This window comes from Puma concolor, chromosome A3 (assembly GCF_028749965.1).
Source record: "Puma concolor isolate L17-30 chromosome A3, mPumCon1.1.hap2, whole genome shotgun sequence".
Classification (NCBI taxonomy): Eukaryota; Metazoa; Chordata; class Mammalia; order Carnivora; family Felidae; genus Puma; species Puma concolor.
In genome coordinates this window covers 22,062,699-22,082,207 of record NC_141669.1, presented here as the reverse complement: position 1 = coordinate 22,082,207, position 19,509 = coordinate 22,062,699, and the positions used below count along the sequence as shown (strand labels likewise).

The following is a 19,509-nucleotide window of genomic DNA, read 5'->3' as shown; positions in this document are numbered from 1 at the left end:
TAGGGATCAGCCCCGCGGGCCGCGACGCCCCCCAGTTCTTCCGGTGGGCGTGGCCTCCAGGGCCATCCCTTCTCCCGTGGGAGGGGATCACCAGTCCTGATCAGCTTAACGACTCGGTTAAGATGATGGGCTTGCTCGCTGTGGCTGTGTGAGAGGTATGGCTCCTGCAATCCTTTCTCAAGAGGTGTATTCACTTCCCAGTCTTTTTTGGCAGAATTTAGGGGCCTCCACTTCGTCCTTTCTTTCCCTTCTACGTGGAAACTCCTACACATCCTTTAAGACCCACTTGAAGGTCGGTATTCCTGGGAATCCTTCCTTCATTCCCCCAGTTGTTCCCACCTTGCTCTGTCAAAGCAATTACTGTATTGTAATTACTAATTTGCACGTTCCCTTAAAACGATAGCTTGAACATTTCCAAAAGTCACTACTGTTCTTCAAAAACTTCATTTATAAATACTATTATATCATGAGGATGTGCCATAATGTATTTATATAATCCAGCTTGGATACTTAAATTGTTCCTAGCCATTTGCTAGTGTAAAAACCTTATAATGAAAATTCTTATCTATAAATCTTCAAATAAATCTCTTCCCTGCTCCTTTGAGGTGGATTCCTGGAAGGGAAATTAATAGGTCAAAGCAAAATTTTTTGAGACTCTTAGTCCTTGTTGCCAACTTTCTTCCCAGAAAGGTACCACAGGTACCAATTTACATCCCCACAGGCAGGGCTTGAGAGCACCAATCTCCACCTGACTTCACTTCCTGTGATCTCCTATAGGAGGCAGTCTTTCCACCACTTATAATTTACGACTTCTTAATTTTGGTGTTCTTTACAGAGGAGCACTCAATGGCTTCCATTACATGTGATTGAAAGAGCTTTGTTATTTCAATAATACTTCTCTGTTATACCTCATGTGGCTTTTATCACTCTCTTCCCTTTATACGGTCTTCTGTGCACATTTACATCCTCTTCTAGGTTTTAAGTGGTAAATCAGTATCCATCCCAAGAGATGTGAGCCATCCAAGTCAACTAAGGAGTCCATATGCTATAGGCACAATGACCAGTGAATTAACAAATTTATTTCTGTAGATCTGTGATCAGCGTATGGGGTGGGGATGAAAATCTTTGGCATCAACCACCCAGTTACCCAGTTGATAGATTCTGGGTAAGAGGAGTTTATAGGTTAATCACCTAAAGCAAAGGAGCTGAAGCTGACAATTTTTTTTTTTTTTTTGGTGGTTCGTACTATGATACATTTCCCTAGCTAACTTCCAGCCTTTCATCACCATCATGGTTGTCAGGACTAGCAGACCAACCCAGGCTGTTTCTTTATACTGGGGAGACAGGAGAAGGCACCAGAAGTGCAGAACACTTACTTTCCAGGCCCCGCGTGGTCTGGCCCCCACCTCTTACTCTAGCTCTGGTAAGCACTGTTAAGCATCACTGTTGTGCTTGCTCTGGTCTCTGCTGCACTGCTTTTCTGTCAGTTCTTTGAAGGCACCATGTTCCTTCCCACATCAAGGCCTAAGTCTGCCTGGAGGATTCCTCCTCCGGCTATTTGCTAGCTGAGTTCTCATCCTTCTAGGATCTCAGCTTCATGTATCCTCAGATAGGCTTTTTTTTTTTTTTTTTTAATATTTTTATTTATTTTTGAGACGGAGAGAGACAGAGCATGAGTAGGGGAGGGGCAGAGAGAGAGGGAGACACAGAATCTGAAGCAGGCTCCAGGCTCCGAGCTGTCAGCACAGAGCCCAACGTGGGGCTCGAACTCACAGACTGTGAGATCATGACCTGAGCTGAAGTCCGACACTTAACCGACTGAGCCACCCAGACACCCCCCACCCACCCCCCTTTTTTTTTTAAAGTAGGCTTCATGCCTATTGCAGAACTGGTTGGGCCTAAACTCACAACTCTTGAGATCAAGACCTGAGCTGAGATCAATAGTCGGACATTGAACTGACTGAGCTACCCAGGCATGCCATCCTCAGGCCTTCTAAATTGAGTTCCACTTCTCTCTCCCTACCTCATAATACCTTCACCATGATTTGTGAATGTATGTTTATTTGTGTGTTCATTTGTTTAAGGTCTGCCTTCCCTAGTACAAAATACAACTCTATGAAGGCAGGGACCTTATGTTTGTTCACCGTTGTCTCCCCAGCACCTAGAGCCATGCAAGGTTCACAGCAAGTGAGTTAATGATTTGTTGGATGAGCTACAGTAGGGGGAGCCCTCTGCTGGTGCAATGTCGGCCTAGAGGTTGAGCCATAGCAAGAATTCCCTAGGGCAGAAGCACTTAGCTGGGGAATTGGAAGACTCAGTGCCTCTTTTCCTCATATGATCCTGAACAAGAAGAGACATAAGGAGTTAAGAAAAATAAGGCAGCAGGGGAGATAGTATTGGTGATTCTGAGCTCCTTGTTTGTCTTAGTCTTCCTCCAGTTTCTAACACAGTTCCTGGGATATTGTAGGTGCTCAATGAATGTCGGTAGGTTGAATGAATAAGCAAATGTTGTGTGTCTTTTCAGAGGTACTTTAACCTAATAATATCTTTTGATTCTCACAGCAACCATGAGAGGTGCTGTGATCACATCCCTGCTCCATAGTAGAAGTGAGCCCGGAGAAAGAGGGCAAATTAGGTTCTGAGAAGAGTTAGTAAATATCTTCCAGATCTTGCCAGAGGCTCCAGAATGTTATTACTTCTTATCATTGCCCTCTGACATTCTAATTAATTCTAATCATAGTTTGCTGGCTCTTGAAATAGCCATTATCTTTAAGTCTTCTGAGCCTCTCCTCTGAATGAAAAGACACTGCAGCCAGCAGGCTGCAGAAATGGGAATAAAGCAGGTAAGTCAGCCTGGCATCCTTCGCCTCTTCACTTTGCCTTCACCTAGAAACAGACCCCTTGTGGCTCTTTTTCTCTGCACATGGTCTCTTCTAACACCCAGCACAGTACCAGGAAGAACACACAATCCCAGAATCAGAAGCCTTAGACCTTTTGGCTCTGGCTCCAGTGAGCCGTGTGATCTTGAACAAGTCACTTACTTAATCTCTGAGATTCTTTTCCCTCTTCTGTTAAAACCTGTGCCTCCACAGGGTTGATGTCAAAACCAAATTAGACTTGCTGTAAAAAGAACCGAAAAAACAAAAACAAAAAATAACTATGCTAAAGAATGATTTCAAACTAAAACCTTTTCTGGAATCATTTGCCCTTGAGTCACTGATCTTATAGTTTACTATCTCACAGAGCCATTTGGTCTCTCCTGGAGAAAACCAAGAACCATCCCTTATTTACCCACAAACAGCTAAAGTTTTAGTCATATAGCTGGAATACCCATATACAGACAGACAGCAGACATTGGCATATTTATACCCAAAATATCATGCTCTTGAGCATATGCAGTGGGAGAGAGAGATCATCATTTGTCATACCCAGCCACTAGGTTCTAGAATTGTATAGTTTTTGAGCTGGAAAAGACCTCGAGTCTTAACTCCCATCTAATGCCTTCATTTTGTAATTGAGGGAAGTGTGGCCCAGAGAGAAGGATTGACTTGCTCAGAGTCAACCAGTAAGGTCCAGACCTAACCTAAGTCTTCTAAGTTAAGTGTCTGTGCTGTGACTGCTCCTTATACACACCAGCTCCCTTCTCACTTTAAAACTGAGGTCTAGAGAGAGATCAAAGTTGTAGTTGACATTCACCTCCTTTCATGATGTCAGGTAATGTCCTTCTTTACCTCCCTCCAGTTGGAGGCTTGCTCACTTCAAGTGCCCAGAAACATCATTGGCCCAGTTTGTTTTCCTGTTGTCCCTGGGGCAGACAGCCCGGGGTGGGAGGTGGAGGGCTTCCAGCCAGAGAGGCTGCTGCATACCCCTGTCCTCTGTGCCCAGACTGCAGACCTAAGGGCAGACTGACAGAGCACAGCCACCTCACCTCTACAACTTTGATAGTAGTGTGTACCTCTTAGAGTTGTTAGGAGGACTAAATATTTAATTTGAACAGTGCTTGGCACATGGTAAGTGCTGTGTTGTCATTGTCACCACCATCATCATCATCCTTTCCATCTAATCACCTCCCAATTTTGTAAAGAGAGAAGCTGGTTTTCATTTTGTTTCTGGGAAGAAGGGAAAACTCAAGATCCTTCCTCTAGGAAGATTTGCAAATTGTCATTCTATCCCCTTTCTATATCCTTCTCTCAGCCTCTTAGAACCCCATTTCCTTGTTTCCCTACGCAGTACCCTCATGATGCCCTCTCACTATCCAAAATATCCCTGCCAGGGCTCCCTAAACAGTCAGAACTCTGAAATTATCTGTCTCACTTCTTCTCCTTCAGTATTTCTAATAAAAACTATTACCTCCATAAAATGAGCTCATCCCTAAGGGCTAGGTGGAAAGCAGTCTGATTAAAATACTATAATTCAGCGGTGCCTGCCTGGCTCAGTCGGTGGAGCAGGCAACTCTTGATCTTGGGGTTGTAGGTTCGAGCCTCATGTTGGGTGTAGAGATTACTTAAAAATAAAATCTTTTTTTTTAATGTTTATTTTATTTTTGAGAGAGAGAGAGCATAGGTAGGGGAAGGGAAAGGGGGCAGAGGATCTGAAGCAGGCTTTACACTGACAGCAGAGAGCTGATGCGGGGCTTGAACTCATGAACTGTGAGATCATGACCTGAGCCGAAGTCAGGCACTTAACCGACTGAGCCACTCAGGCACCCCAAGATTGCAGTTTTTAAATGGATAAGCAGAGAGAGGTGGTAAAGGTGATATTTGAATCAAGACCTAAAGCAGGTCCTCAGGTGGGTCATAAAGACATCTGACAGATTGCATTACATATAGATGAGGAAATGCAAAGGTCCTGAGGTGGAAGAATGCCTGGTATATTGTAGGACCTGCGTGAACGCCACAGTGGCTGGGGAGGGAGGTGGGAGTAATATGAAATGAGACAAGGGGCCTATAGGGCTTTGTAGGCAATTGGAAAACCTTTGGCTGGTACTGAGTGACGTGAGGAGGTGATGGATCTGGCCTAGGTGCCTAGTCACTGGATTGAGACTAGATTGTAGGGCAATAAAGGTGGAAAAAGGAAGACAACCAAAGAGGCTACTGCAATAATCAAGAAGATAGATGATGGTGGTTTGGACCAGGGTGGGTGCAGGATTTGCTGACAGATTGGATGTGGGGTGAAAATAGAGGCATCAACGGTGATTCTAAGGTTTCTGGCCTAAGCAAATGAAAGGACAGAGCCACCATGTTCAGACATGGGAGGACAGCTGAAAGAAAAGATTTGGGATGGGGTGACAATCAGGAATTTGGTTTTAGACCAATGAAACTGGAGATGCCTATTAGATGTTAAGGAGGTAAGGTCAAGTTGACATTTGGGTATTTGAGTTTGAAGTTCAATGAGAGATCTGGGGATCATCGTATAGATGCCATTTTATTTTTTTAAGGTCTTTTAATTTAAAAACTTTAATGTTTACTTATTTTTGAGAGACAGAGAGAGACAGAGACAGAGCACGAGTAGGGGAGGGGCAGAGACAGAGAGGGAGATACAGAATCCAAAACAGGCTCCAGGCCCTGAGCTGTCAGCACAGAGCCAGACATGGGGCTTGAACCCAGGAATGGCGAGATCATGACCTGAGCTGAAGTCTGATGCTCAACCAACTGAGACACCCAGGTGCCCCCTTTTTAAGTTCTTTGAAATAGAAAATTTCAAAAAAAAAAAAAAAAAAAAAAAACCAGAATGGCACAGTGATCCCCCATCTACCTACCATTGAGCTTCAACAACCATTGCTTTCTGTGGTTTCTAGATAGTATTTTTAAGGCTTGAGACTAGATATCTCTATGAGAGTGTAGAAAGAGAAGAGGGTGACCAAGTCCTGGACCACTCCAGCATTAAAGGGTTGAGAAGATGAGGAACAAGCAAAGGAGACTGAAAATAAACAGCCAGTGACATAGGAGAAAAACCAGATTAGGGTACGCTGGAAGCCAAGTGAAGAAACAATTCCCAAATAAAGATGTAATTACAGTCTGATCAATGCTGAGGAAGAAAACGAAGTGTGCAGTGAGAATGTGTAACATGAGAACTAACCTAGGCTGGGGGTCAGGAAAGTCCCCCCGGAGGAGGTGACATTTAAGCTGCAGCCCTCATTCATCCTGTCTATCTTCAACTAAAATCCTGCTTTCTCCAGCTTTCTTCCACTCCCAACAACCAGCTCCTTTTTCCTGGGATGGCTTTATCAAGGACTGTGTGTCAGCCACTAGGGGGCGCTTGGGACACCGTGATGAGAAAGATAATTCCTGCCTTTAGGGAGCTTGTATTCTAGTGAGGAGACGGAGGAGAAAATCATTTTGTTTCAATGTGCTGAGTGCTGCCAGCACAGAAGCACAGCAGCCCTTGAGAGCACCAGAAAACAGCACATAACTCAGCCTGGTGGGGAAGCCCGAAAGGCTTCCTGGAGGTAACACCTGAGCAGAATTTGGATGCCCTCTTTACCTCTGCCCATACCTTTCAGCCTGGCTTGGACCTTTCAAGTGTTAATTAACCCCTTGCCTGCGTGCTTGGATTCCAAATCTCGTCTGAGATCTCAAGCCCAGCCTAAATCCTGGCTTCAGGGCTGGACTTTGCTCTCTTTCTCTCTCAGTATGAACTGGTCCAGGCTGGGTTCCCTGAAGCCGCCTTCTGACCCATTCTCCCACCCTCTGCTCTACCACTGACCTATCCTCCTGGGAAGTTCCAGGGGTTCCTGTCTCCTTCAGCCCTTTGGGACTCAAAGTGGCCTAAGGAATCTCCTTAGAGAAAATTGATACCTGAGGCAGGACAGGACAGACATTAAGAACATGTGGGTAAATCAGTAACCAAAGACTGCAGAATAGAAATCTCTTGCAATCACGTTAAAGCCAGGAGGGGGAGGAAATGCACCTATCTTGTTCACCAGGACTCCTCAGTTATCCTAACAAAGTACATGGCAAGAAATAAGTGTTCAGTAAATGTTGAATGAATAGTTCTTACAAGATTTCAGTACCTTACGGCCAGCCCTAAGCTGCCCTTCTACTCCTGCATAATTTTCGTAGCTCCTAACCAGGTGTAGAATGCCTTTCTCAGACCTGGCATTCAAGAGGACCCTTTGCAAAGATTTTCATAGGGCCACTTGGTGGCTCTTTGAGAAACAGGTGCAAGCAGTCTCTTTCGCTGCCAGGCTTTTCTTGCATAAATTTCCAAGCACAGGCAACTGTTGGTATTCTCCCCGCTGGTGCCCTCGGTTTCTGGAGGCGGCACGTTCCAAGGCCCAACACCTAGGGAGCCGCGCGGCAGAGGGCAGCCCTGTAATCCACCTGCTCCCACGCTTCTTTCCCCGCCGCCTGCTCGCTCCCTGCCCCGTGGCGGGGCGGGCGTGTGCCGGCGTCTGCGCCCCCTCTCGGGAACCCGGGACTGCTGTCTGCGCACTGTGGGCTGCCCAGGAAGGGAAATCCCCCAGAGGAAGCCATTGTTGTTAGGTCCCCTGTTGTCGTCATCTGCTGAGGCACGGCTAGAAGAAGCCCCTTCCCCGCCCAGGGGTCCGCTGTTTCTCTCCATTCTCGAGCTTGCCTGCCCCGGCTGCTTCGGGTGAGACTACAGCATCCCAGCCCTGGAGTGCGCGGTGGCCTCTCCGCATCCTACTTCCGGGGGGGGGGGGGGAGTGTCTCAGAAATGGGGAAGCCCCAGGCCCGATTCAGAGTTTTGAAAACCGACGGCGCCAAGAGGGACGTGCCAGGGCCCTGACCCAGGCGGGCTGGGCTTGAGTTCCACCCCGCTCTAACAAGGACCTACAAGGTGACCTTGGCTGGTGGCTTCCCCTCTTGCTATCTCAGTTTGCACCCCCACGACCCTAGGAAAGAGCTGAGGCCCCACTCCTCTAGGGGAGGTTGGAGGGAGAAAGGACCCCCCACCCTCACTCGTGGGCTTTGGCCTGGGCCTTCCGTGGGGAGTCTGGGGGAGGATGCTCTGGCCCTCGGCGCGGCGTGGGTGGAGACGCGGCGCTGAGGGCTAGTGCAGACCCTTTGATTCTAACGTTCCGCACCGTTCCCCGGAGCACTACGCTCCCTTAGCGCACGCCGCCCGCAAACCTTGGCAAGGGCCTCACTCTCCCCCGCCCGAACAGCCAGCCCGCCGCCCAGCTTGCCTAATCCGTTCAAGCCTCACCTCCTCCGCGAAGCTCTCCCGGGTTAACCCCATCTCTTCCAACCACTCTATCTGGCACGTGCTCCTGATGTTTGTTTGATGGTTTATTTGGGGGTGTACACGCGGTCGCAATGTTTGGGATAATAACGGGGCTAGGTGTCTATTCCCAGAACCCTACATGACGGACCCCCCAGTGTGTTCTTCATGAAGGGTGCCCATTGATTAATTGGTTTCTCTGCCGGACTCACCAACCACTCCCACCCTCCACGCTTCCCCTTCCAAGCTCACTTTTCTCCCTCCTCCTCCAGACTCTTCACAGAGTGTCACAGCTTGGGGGGCACACTGCAATCCGCACCCCCATTTCATCCTACAGTGGCCGCAGGTGTGAGGGGCAGAGAGCATTGAACGTTTGAAGGTTTGACTCCAGGCTTGGCCACCCACTTTGCTGTAAGTCACTCCTTCCCCTGGGGCTTCCGTTAAAATGAGGCAAAATGAGGTAATGCCCAGCCAGGTGCTAGGGATTCAGAGGTAAAGAATCACCTGCTGATAAGCTGCAGCTTCCCTCCAAGAACAGTGGCTTGTGACCAGAGAGGTGGCATGGCTCCTTCCTCCTCCGGTTGCCCCAGCCTGAGTGACAAGACTGTGACGCGCGCTCTCTTCAGTCGCCAGCGCAGCGCCCAGAACTGGAGAGGGAAAGAGGAGGGGGCTCCAGTCCCAGCCTTTTATTCACCAGCTGCATGACCTTAGATGCTTCTTCCTCGGCAACTCAGTTTACTCATCCGAAAAATAGGGATAGTAATGGATTGGAGGAGAGCAGGAAGCTTGTCACCCAATGTCTCTATAAAAATAAATGATAATGAGCGGTACAGTGCTTGGCAGCAGATTTTGCTTACAAATTCCGACCCCACATCCTCCACAGAGGGGTTTCTGGCCGCAGTCCCTGGAGTTCTCCCGGATGTGTCACTGCTCACCCCACACTTTCTGGTTCTCTCGAGCTGGGTAATAATGGACCCACACCTGTTTCTACCTCCGTGTGGGGGGCTGAGCGACGACCGCGTGCAGGCTTGCAAGGGGGGATGTTCCTTAGAAGACGGTTGTTCTGGAGGTGCCTAGGCTTGTGGAACACCGCTCGGAGCCGGCAGGCGGAGCTTGGGTGGGGGCGGGGCTAGTTTACCCAGGGGGTGGGGCTATAGAGATAAGGCGTTCTCTAGAACCCTGCGGGGGCGCAGAGGGCTCGCGTCGCCCCCACCTGGCTCTGGCGCCGGGAAATGGGGCCTTGGCAATGGGGCGGGGCTCCGGGGGGTGAGGCTTAGGCTTGGGGGAGAGGCCCGGGAGCCTGGAGGCGGGGCTTGGGGAGCTCGCCCCACGCGGGGCGGGGCTCCAAAGGCCGCGGGATCTGCAGTTCGGACTCCCAGCGCCACAGCCGCTGCAGTTCCCTCCACTGTGGTGGCCCCGCGGCCCTGCGGGGAGTCCGGGGGTCGGCTGGACGCTCGGACTTGGTGCAGAGCCGGCCCCGCCTCTCGCTTCTTCAGTGGGGCCTAGACGGTCGGGGCCGCGGTGACATGGAGCCCTCTCCTGCCACAGGGGGCTCGGAGACCACTCGCCTGGTGAGCCCCCGGGACCGCGGCGGCGCCGGTGGCGGCCTGCGCTTGAAGAGGTAGGACAGACCTGGGCCGGCCCTCGGCCCGGGGGCGCCACCCTCATGCCATCCGTCCATTTCGTTTGTCTCTTTCTCGGCGCGGCCCCGGCTGGCCGCCCGGGCGCACCGCAACTCCCTCAGCTTCTCGGCGCCCGGCTCTGTCCTCTCCGGCTACATAGCCAGCACCCCCCGACCCTCCCAGCAGCCTGCTTTGCCTCCTCCCGGCCACCTTCTTTTTCTCGGTCCCGCAAAACGGCTCCCCGGCCGGTCCCCTAAGCCTCCGGACCTCTCTGCCGCCCTCGCCGCATCTGACTTCTCCGCGAGTAACTGCTCCTCCGTCGGGCTGGAATCCGCGCCAGGTGCCCCGATGTCTGCATTGCTCCAGGGCCCTGGCAGTGGGAGCACCTCGCCTCCCAGGCTTCGGAGCCCCCGCTGCAGGCCCCTGTCCCTTCCCTCCGTGCGCCTCGGGGCGCCCCCTCCAGCCATGGCCAGCTGTGCGCACCCGGGCCATGGGCCCGGGCTCCACGGCGGTTCTTCCCGGCCCCTGGGGGGCGGCGGCCGCCGGGAAGCGAGGGGGTGGCAGGGAAGGAGCAGGTGCGGTCTGGGCGGCAGGGGGTATTCCCGGCTCCGCACAGACGGGGCCGGGGGCGGCGAGGTGTGAAATGAGGCGCGCGGAGCGGCCGGGACAGCGGGCCGGGGGCGGCCGGAGAACCTCCTCCGCGTCCCGCCGGCCACCCGCGCCGGGCGCCCGCCAGCTCTGTCCGCCTTGTCCCTCAGAGCGGCCGCGCCAGGCCCATCCTGGCCACCTCCACTGGCCATTTTGTCTGTTGGCTGACCGTCCGTTTGTCTCGGAAATTTGACAGGCTCTCCGGCTTTTCCTCTTTCTTCATTTCTCATAATCGTTCTGTTTCCCTCCGAGCACCTTTCCCTTTGTCTCTGATGTGATGCCTCTGTGTGTTTCTCGCTCTTTCCCTGGGTGGGGGCCATAAACCTGAGTGGGTGGGGGAGTGGATGAACAGAAGGGAGGACAGACTTCCCGTCTGACTCCTTCCTGCAGGGGCCTGCAGACGTGGGCAGCTGTGGGGGCTCCAGCCCAGGCACTGGCGTCTCTTCACCTATCCTTCTGATTCTGCTTCAGGCCTTTGTCCCCTGCCCACACCCGCCCCCTCTGACCCTCCCCTCTACCCCACTATTATTTGTTGTTTGTTGGGGGTTTCAGAGGGCCAGCAAGAGAAAACTGCCTTGCCTTTCCTACTCTCTAAACAGCATGTAGACAACCCCCCCCCCCAACACCCACACCAACAATGAAGCTTCTTTTTTTTTTTTAATGTATTTTTTTTAAGTAGGCTCCACGCCTAATGTGGGGCTTGAACTCATGACCCTGAGATTAAGAGTCGCATGCTCTAACGAGAGAGCCAGCCAGGCACCCCAACAATGAGGCTTCTTTAGTCCCCAATTCATGCATAACAAAAGGGAGCAGCCTGTTGATGGGTGGCTACCTTGATGACTAGCTACTCTGTGCCTTACAAAAAAGGCATCTTGCCCACTGCCCCAAAGCCACGCAGCCTCTGCTTGCTATCCAGACCCGCATCTTGGACTCCCAGCTCATTTTCATTCTCATATGACCATTAGTCACCAAATCCTGCAGTATTTTCTGAAAGAGGCTCTTCCCTACCTACCTGCCCCTCCCCTAAAGTTCTCTGGAGGGGCTCTGTGGCTTGATCTATTCTGGATCCTTCCATCTCCTCTCCTCTCTCCCTCCCAGGCTAATATACACCAGCAAGGTCATCTCAGGGCTAGGGAAGGATATATGAAATCAATCAGTATATCTCCCTTGATGTTCCTTTGAGCCCTCACTTTCCTCCTCAGCCCTTGCCCTGGCTCCTGACGCTTAAAACTCCCAGCCACTTATCTTGTCATTGGCATTCCATGTGTCCGGAGCCCCTTCTTCACCTAGGTCTCGTGTTAGACATCTCTCCCTCTGTGACGTTCTCCTCACCCCCATTACAGTCCATCATTCCCTGCCTGGTGCTCCGAAGTCCTTTGTTCATAAATCCCCCTGGCCCAAACCCCTCCTTGCCTAGTAAGTCATTTGTGACGCATCTATCTCCCCCACTAGACTGGGCTTCGCTATGTGTGCACTGCCTGGCCACCTGAGTCCTGGGCACCCAACTATAAGTCTACCTCATTGAAGAATGAGGATGGATTTCAAAGCCACCCTCACCTCCTTGTCTCCTCTGGAAACACACCCAGAATCATACACACCAAGATTCTAAGTCTTGGAAGAAAATTCCGAGAAACGAATCTACCTGCCAGCACTTGAGTTTTCCCTACAAGCACCAAATGTCCCCCCCACCTCCCTCACACCTCAGTTCACCCACTTGGCAGAGCTCTCCCTAGCCAGAAGGCCCCAGGCATCCCTCCTCACTTTACTGCTGTGATCACATTTCTATCTGGAGCCTTCATTTTCACTCATGGGTATTTTTGTCACACCTCCATGAGTATTTCTAGGACTGTGTTTTCCAGTTAGGTTCTTTGTTCTGTGGAAGGTTCTGGCCTTGTTGGGGTTCAGGTTGGGTAGTACTAGGGTTGAGAATTGGGCCAGAATGAGCCTAAAACTCAGCCTGAGCTCAAGCTCTGGCATCCCAGGTGAGGACCCAGCCCCATTCACTTATCAAGGGAGGCTTATGGCACAGTACAGTTAAGGCGGCCTCCACTGGGCATTTATGGTCAGACTGAGGTCCAGCTAACATGTAGCAGACTCCAGATCCACTGCTCCTACCACTGCCTCCCCATCCCCAAGTCTGTCCTTCGTCCTCCCCATGACAACCTCAGTGTGGAATCCGGCCACTAGTTCTCTGTGCCTGGATCCTCAGACTTTTTGGGTCCCAACATTCCACCTCCTCTCTGTTTCTTTCTTTCTTTCTTTCTTTCTTTCTTTCTTTCTTTCTTTCTTTCTTTCTTTCTTTCTTTCTATGTTTATTTATTTTTGAGAAAGAGAGTGTGAGTAGGGGAGGGGCAGAGAAAGGGGGAGAGGGGATCCAAAGCGGGCTCCACACTGACAGCCTCGAACTCACAAACTGTGAGATCATGACCTGAGCTGAAGTCAGACACTCAACCGCCTGAGCCACCCAGGCGGCCCTCCACTCCTCTCTTAAGTGGCCACATTTCAGCTGCATGTCTAGATAGAGACGGTGAAGGATCTGGAGTGAAGGCACGAGGCGATGGGTCTGGGAGAGAGGCACTCAGACCAGGATCACGTGCTTCGTCTGGCCTCACACTTTGACACCACCTGGTCATATTGCCTCTGCTTGGCATGTTCACCCTGTCTCTATCAACACCTTCCCCATCCTTCAAGGCCCTTCTCTTGGTGCCTCCTTCAGTTGTTTCCCTGGTTTCTCTTGGACTCCTCTACCCCTCTATCCTCTGAGCGCTGATAGCACTTTGTTTTAACTGCTCTGATGGCGATAGCTACCTTCAGCTACATATCATAGTACTTAGGTACACATTTGTTCACCAAAAGCTCCCAGAGATCAGCATGATCCTGCTGACTTTGTGTGCCTTATGGTGCCTATCAATTGGTTATGGTGGAGTCGGCTCTCTACCATGAACTAGCTGTGTGGCCTCCATGCGTCCTCCCCCTCTCTGAGCCTCAGACTTGTAATTTCTGTAACAAAATGTTAGACTAGACTACCTCTGTGGTGCTTTGCAGCTGTGAGATTCTGTGGCTCTGCGTATGAAAGGAAAAGGGCAGCTGGGATCCGAGCTGTTTGCTTAGCCCCCATCTCTCATGTGGCCCTCTGTCCCCAAGGCTCCCGGGTTTGAGCAAGCCTGGGGACAGACAGAGGGAGTGCGGGGCCATAGCTGATGAAGGCCGTCTGGGGGACCGAGGGCCTGGGAGTGAGGAACAGATTCAACTGTAGCCAAGCCCCAGGTTGAATTGTGCTGCCTGCCTCAGTCTCTTCACAGAGCCCTCGGAGCCCCTCCCTGAGGAACCTAAACCTGAGGAGATGCCCTTCCACCATTGCCACAGGGACCCCCTGCCCCCGCCGGGCCTCACCCCCGAGAGGCTGCAGGCGCAGAGGCAGCTGTGTGCGGCCTGTGCTGTGTGCTGCGTCTTCATGGCCGGGGAGGTGGTCGGTAAGTTGGAGAGCAGCTCCTCCGACCCCATCCTCTCGACACCTGCCTCGGCCGCTCTCCACCCAGAGAGAGCATCCCAACAATATTCCTGGGTAGACAAGCAGAGGAAGGGATGGCTGGGGTGGGGAGTTGGGTGCCCGGGGCTCAGGAAGTGGGAGAGGGTGAGGGATAGCACCGAGGGGTATTTAGGGCGAGGTCTGGGGGCAGAGGGCCAGGGCTGGCCTCTCGGCATTAGCTAGTCTTTTTAAAGTCCTATTTTCTTTCTTTTTTTTTTTTTTTCAACGTTTTATTTATTTTTGGGACAGAGAGAGACAGAGCATGAACGGGGGAGGGGCAGAGAGAGAGGGAGACACAGAATCGGAAACAGGCTCCAGGCTCTGAGCCATCAGCCCAGAGCCTGACGTGGGGCTCGAACTCACGGACCGCGAGATCGTGACCTGGCTGAAGTCGGACGCTTAACCGACTGCGCCACCCAGGCGCCCCAAAAGTCCTATTTTCTTGATATCAAAATGTGTCATTATAGGAAAACTAGAAAACGTGGGTGAGTGAAAAGAAGGAAATAAAAACTCCCTGTAATCTCATCCCCAGGGAAAAACACGGTTCACATTTTGGTGCACGTCCCCGCAGTATCTTTCCATGCTTGTACACACACTACCACGGAGCATGATATCTTCCAACTGGACCCAGACCGTCCATTGCTTTGCCCTTGCAGGTGGGTATTTGGCGCACAGCCTGGCCATCATGACGGATGCAGCCCACCTCCTGGCGGATGTGGGCAGCATGATGGGCAGCCTCTTCTCCCTTTGGCTCTCAACCCGTCCAGCCACCCGCACCATGACCTTTGGCTGGCACCGCTCAGGTAAGGCCCTGCGTGGCCCAGTGAGCCTCTGATCTTACCAGAAGGTACCTCCTAGGGTCCCGGGCGGGTCTCTGATAGCTTGTCTCCCCCTGCAGAGACTCTGGGGGCTTTGGCCTCCGTGGTCTCCCTCTGGATGGTCACTGGCATCCTCCTGTACCTGGCCTTCATCCGCCTGCTGCACAGCGACTACCACATCGAGGGGGGTGCAATGCTGCTGACCGCCAGCATCGCAGTCTGTGCCAATCTGCTGTACGTTCCAGCATGGAGCAGGCACCATGCGGGGTTCAGGGCAAGGGGTCCTCCTCCAGGGTGGGAGAGCTGGCTCTCTCCCCTCCCCAACAGGCATGCAACACACACACACGGTTCTCAACTGTCTGCTCCAGGGCTGCCTGAGAACAGACAGGAGAGAGACCTAGACGTCAGAGTCAGCGGACATTTATGAAGGGCCTACTGTGTGCCAGCTGCTCTGTGGGGGGGTTTCATCCAGTACTGTCTCCTTTAAGGCCCACAACCACCCTATGAGGTAGACTGTGTCGCCCTTAGCGTACAGTTAATGAAATAGGTCCCAAGAAGTGGTCGGGTGACTTGCCCAGGCCACACAGCTGTTCAAGTAGCAGGGTCAGGATCTGAATCCCTGTCTCCTGCACCATGTACGGTATTTTTCCCCCCAGGCTGCACGATTTGTCTCTCTTATCCAATGCTGTCTTTTTCCCCCGGGTTGGGAAAACAGGGAGACAATAGGTGGAGAAAGGGCTCCTGGGGAGGTGAGTTGGAGAGCCATGGAAATAGGGCAGAGGAGGCCAGAAACAGGCCACCTGGGCTGAGCTGCTCTGCTTCCCCCTCAGAATGGCCTTTGTGCTGCACCAGGCCGGGCCCCCCCACAGCCACGGGTCTAGGGGGGCAGAGTATGCACCGCTGGAGGAGGGGCCGGGGGAGCCCCTGCCCCTGGGGAACACCAGCGTCCGGGCAGCCTTTGTGCATGTGCTGGGGGACCTCCTGCAGAGCCTTGGGGTACTGGCCGCCTCTGTCCTCATCTACTTCAAGGTACTGTGCACGCAAGCCTGCCCCAGCCTTCCTTCCCCAGCTCCACATCCGGCCCCTCCTTCCTAGGACCCTTGGCCTCCCTCCCCGCCGACTCCCAGCTCCCCAGGTCACGGTCCATTCCCCTTTAGCAGGGCTCTCAGGGGCCTCTCGGGTCCTGTCTTTCCAAGACACCCCTAGATCTTCCACTGGAATATTCCTGCTTCCTGGGCTTAGAGATCTCTTTCTCTATAGCCTCAGTACAAGGCAGCTGACCCCATCAGCACCTTCCTCTTCTCCATCTGTGCCCTTGGATCCACAGCTCCCACCCTCCGAGATGTTCTTCGTGTCCTTATGGAAGGTAAATCAGATGCCACTCTCCCTGCCCAGGGCCCTCTCTGATCTCCCTCCAGCTCTGAGCCACCTCTCTTCCCTGAAGAGAATGTTGGGAGAAGGTCTGGGTCCTGGGGCCTATTGCTAGAAGGAGGATTCAGGCACAGGGGGAATTGTGGGGGTTAATGGTAAGCATGTACAGGGTAGGAGAGGTAGAGTCTGGTGGGGGGGCTGCCTTTGGGCAGGAGTGGCCCTGGCAGTAAGCATGGCGGGTGCTGTTTGCAGGTTCCCCCCGAAGTGTGGGGTTTGAGCCCGTGCGGGACACACTGTTGTCGGTGCCAGGAGTCCGGGCAACTCATGAGCTGCACCTGTGGTCCCTTACGCTCACTTACCATGTTGCCTCCGCACACCTGGCTATCGGTGAGTCCTCACTGGCCCTAGCCAGTTACCTCCTAGAAACAGTCCCCCATCTCCCAACCCCACCCCCCACACTCCCCTTCCAAACCTAGGGAGGTAGCCTGAATTGCTGTTTCTGTCTCTTTCTTGATCTCTCTCACACACACATGCATGTTGGAGACAAGGAACCCTGGACAGGGTGTTCTGGAGGGGAGGTTTCCCCCTGTCTGAGGTAGTGCAGAGAATCAGCAACCCTTTAAAAGATCACTAGTACCTGGGTGGCTCTGCGTCCGACTCTTGATTTCGGCTCAGGTCATGATCTAACGGTTCTTGAGATTGAGCCCTGTGTGGGGCTCCACAATGAGAACATGGAGCCTGCTTGGGATTCTCTCTCCCTTTCTCTCTACCCCTCTCCCTGCTCATGCACACACACACACATTTTCTCTCTCTCTCTCTCTCTCTCTCTCTCTCTCTCTCAAAACAAATACATAAACTTAAAAAAAAAACAGATTACTAGTACCAATAGGTCTAGTGATGGGGCACAGTTAGGTAAGTTATGACAACAGGGTAACATGGAACTATTCAAAATGATGATTATGAACACTGTATGGCAACTAGGAGAAATGTTTATGGTATAAAGCTAAGAGAAAAAAGCTGAATGTAAAATTATATCTACATTATGATTCAACTATTAAAAATATATATGGTGACTCACAAGCTGACAAAGGATTTTTGAGTTTCTTCCAGATGCAAGAAGCAATCAGAGACATGCAATTTGGATGCCAAAAATATTATACTTTGTAGGATAGTTGATGGTAACTCTAGAGGGACAATGGGAGAAAATATTTAACATCTGGATTGTCTTGGAAAGTCGGGTACTATGGCTGCTGAAACATACAGCTGCGTGTTAATAGTCAAAGAGCAGAAGAGAATAGAAAAATAAGAATGGTTTGGTGTTTTAGCCTGGTAGCATGGTTGATTAGGGGGTGAGTCTCCCCAACCTTTTCTTTGGCATTTTTATGCTGTTCATACAATACAGAAAGAAAATAAAGCTTCTCATTCAAACCTGGCTTTAATGCTGTGCAAGCCATTGGGTCCCCCTTCACCCGGCCTTATCTTGGCCCCTGCCTGATTCCCGACTCCCCTGGGAACCTGCTGCCTCTTATCACTCTCCCACAGACTCCACGGCTGACCCTGAAGCTGTCCTGGCTGAAGCCACATCCCAGCTCCACTCCCGGTTTGGATTCTCCAGCTGTACCCTGCAGGTTGAGCAGTACCAGCCCGAGATGGCCCAGTGCCTGCGCTGCCGGGAGCCCCCCCAGGCCTGAGCCGAGGCCCTGCCCTCACCCCACTGCCAGGCCCTGGCTCAGCCCTGAGGTACTCTCAGTACCTGCCTCCCCGCTCTCCGAAAAGGGACAGAACTGGGCCCATACCCCTTCCTCTCTCCCTCCTTCCACCTGCCGGCGCCCCAGCCCCCAGCCCCAGTGGGCAAGACCAAAGTGGGTGTGGGGGGCAGGCAGGAGTCAGGCTGAATGGGAATCAATTGGTGGGGGTGTGTAGAAGGCCCTCAGTCCCCACTCTATGGTCTGGGGAGCACAAGCGTCCTCTCCATGCAGTTCATTTGTCTGTGTGGCAGGCTGGCTGGCTGGCTGGCTGGCTGGGGGCATCTGCCTGTCTGTGTGCTGTTGGTGTGCCTATGCCTGGGGGAGGTCAGCAGGGGCCCCCTCCCCATGTGGCCCTCGCTCTGTCTATGCAGGAGCCCCAAAGCCCGCACTTTGTCCGTGTGTTCTAGCCCTGTGGTTTTGTCTCCGTGTGTGTGTGTTTCTTGGTGCTGTGGCCTGTGTGTCTCTGTGCCTATGTGGCTGTGCTATAGTCTCTCTGAGTCTGCACCATCCATGTGTCCTTCTGGGGGTCTGTCTGTCCATCCCTCTGTTGGTGCTGTGCCCTCGGCTATCCCAGAGAGAGGGAGGACTCCGCTGCAGCTCCACCAATAAACTTGTGTCTAACTGCATCTCTCAGCCCTTGTACTGACTCCTCAGGAGGGGTTAAAGGAATCATGAAGCCACAGTGACCTTCCTTCCACAGCCCTCCCACCTCCTACCCAGCCCCTCCACCCTCTCTACCCTCCAATATCCATTCCCATGTAGGCTAAAACCCTCCAGTCCTTTTATTACCTTCCCTGACTTCACAGCCTGGGTCGCTGGCTCAGGGAGAGGCCCCACACACCACGGGCTTGGTTGCAGGAGAAAGTTGGGAGGCAGGGAGCCAAGGGATCTTGGAGACTCGTTCCTAAAGACTCCCGCAGACACCATGGCCTCAGGCTGGTCATAGAGAAGCTTTGTCCCTTCCTGGGAGAGTGGTTGGACCACATGCTGCTGTGGGCCTAGTTCCTGAGCTGTATAAGGTGTCAGGGGGAGAGGCCCTCATCCTGAGACCAGTTTTGGGCTGTGGACACCCAGCACCTCTTTTTAAAAAAAAAATATTTATTTTGGGGAGAGCACAAGTGGGGGGGGGGGCAGAAAGAGGGGGACAGAGGATCGGAAGCGGGCTATGCGCTGACAGGCTGACAGCAGAGAGCCCAATCCAGGGCTCGAACTCAGGAACTGCAAGATCATAACCTGAGCTGAAGTCAGACGCTCAACCGACGGAGCCACCCAGGTGCCCCACCAAGCACCTCTTTTACAATTATCCTCCCTTTGCCTTTAAGAATCACATACATATTATTATTGTTGTTGTTGCTTTACTTTAGAGAGAGAGCATGGGTGGGGGAGAGGGGCAGAGGGAGAGAGAGAGAGAGATGGAGAATTCCAAGCAGGCTCTACAGCATGGAGTCTGGTCTGTCGTGGGGCTCGATCCCAGAACCGTGAGGTCATGACCTGAGCCAAAACCAAATGTCAGATAACCAACCAAGCCACACGGGCGCCCCTAAGTATCATATATTTGGACAGATTTAGTCTTAGAAACCAAACTTAAA

At 52.4% G+C, this 19,509-nt stretch overlaps 1 protein-coding gene across 4 annotated transcripts; it reads left to right on the top strand.

The window, feature by feature from the left end:
• Window positions 1-48: 48 nt before the first annotated feature.
• SLC30A3 (solute carrier family 30 member 3) lies at window positions 49-18,224 on the top strand. Of its 4 annotated transcripts, XM_086700230.1 has the most exons (8): window positions 9,521-9,805; window positions 13,746-13,927; window positions 14,640-14,786; window positions 14,882-15,035; window positions 15,632-15,830; window positions 16,062-16,167; window positions 16,425-16,559; window positions 17,715-18,003. In XM_086700230.1, the coding sequence occupies exons 1-8, from the start codon at window positions 9,711-9,713 to the stop codon at window positions 17,861-17,863; spliced, it is 1,167 nt and encodes a 388-aa protein (XP_086556356.1). In that variant the 5' UTR covers window positions 9,521-9,710; the 3' UTR covers window positions 17,864-18,003. The 4 variants fall into 4 exon arrangements, with proteins under 4 accessions (XP_086556357.1, XP_086556358.1, XP_086556355.1 ...); XM_086700231.1 differs by lacking the exons at window positions 9,521-9,805; window positions 14,882-15,035 and adding an exon at window positions 49-155 and having other exon boundaries at window positions 17,715-18,224; XM_086700232.1 differs by lacking the exons at window positions 9,521-9,805; window positions 14,882-15,035 and adding an exon at window positions 8,461-8,595 and having other exon boundaries at window positions 17,715-18,224.
• Window positions 18,225-19,509: the final 1,285 nt, after the last annotated feature.

Excerpts from the sequence above, each read along its gene's own strand:
- SLC30A3 (XM_086700229.1), top strand. The coding sequence starts at position 9,711 with ATGGAGCCCTCTCCTGCCACAGGGGGCTCGGAGACCACTCGCCTGGTG. Across the intron at positions 16,168-16,424 it reads TCTTCGTGTCCTTATGGAAG|GTTCCCCCCGAAGTGTGGGG; the intron begins GTAAATCAGATG and ends TGCTGTTTGCAG. Across the intron at positions 16,560-17,714 it reads CTCCGCACACCTGGCTATCG|ACTCCACGGCTGACCCTGAA; the intron begins GTGAGTCCTCAC and ends ACTCTCCCACAG.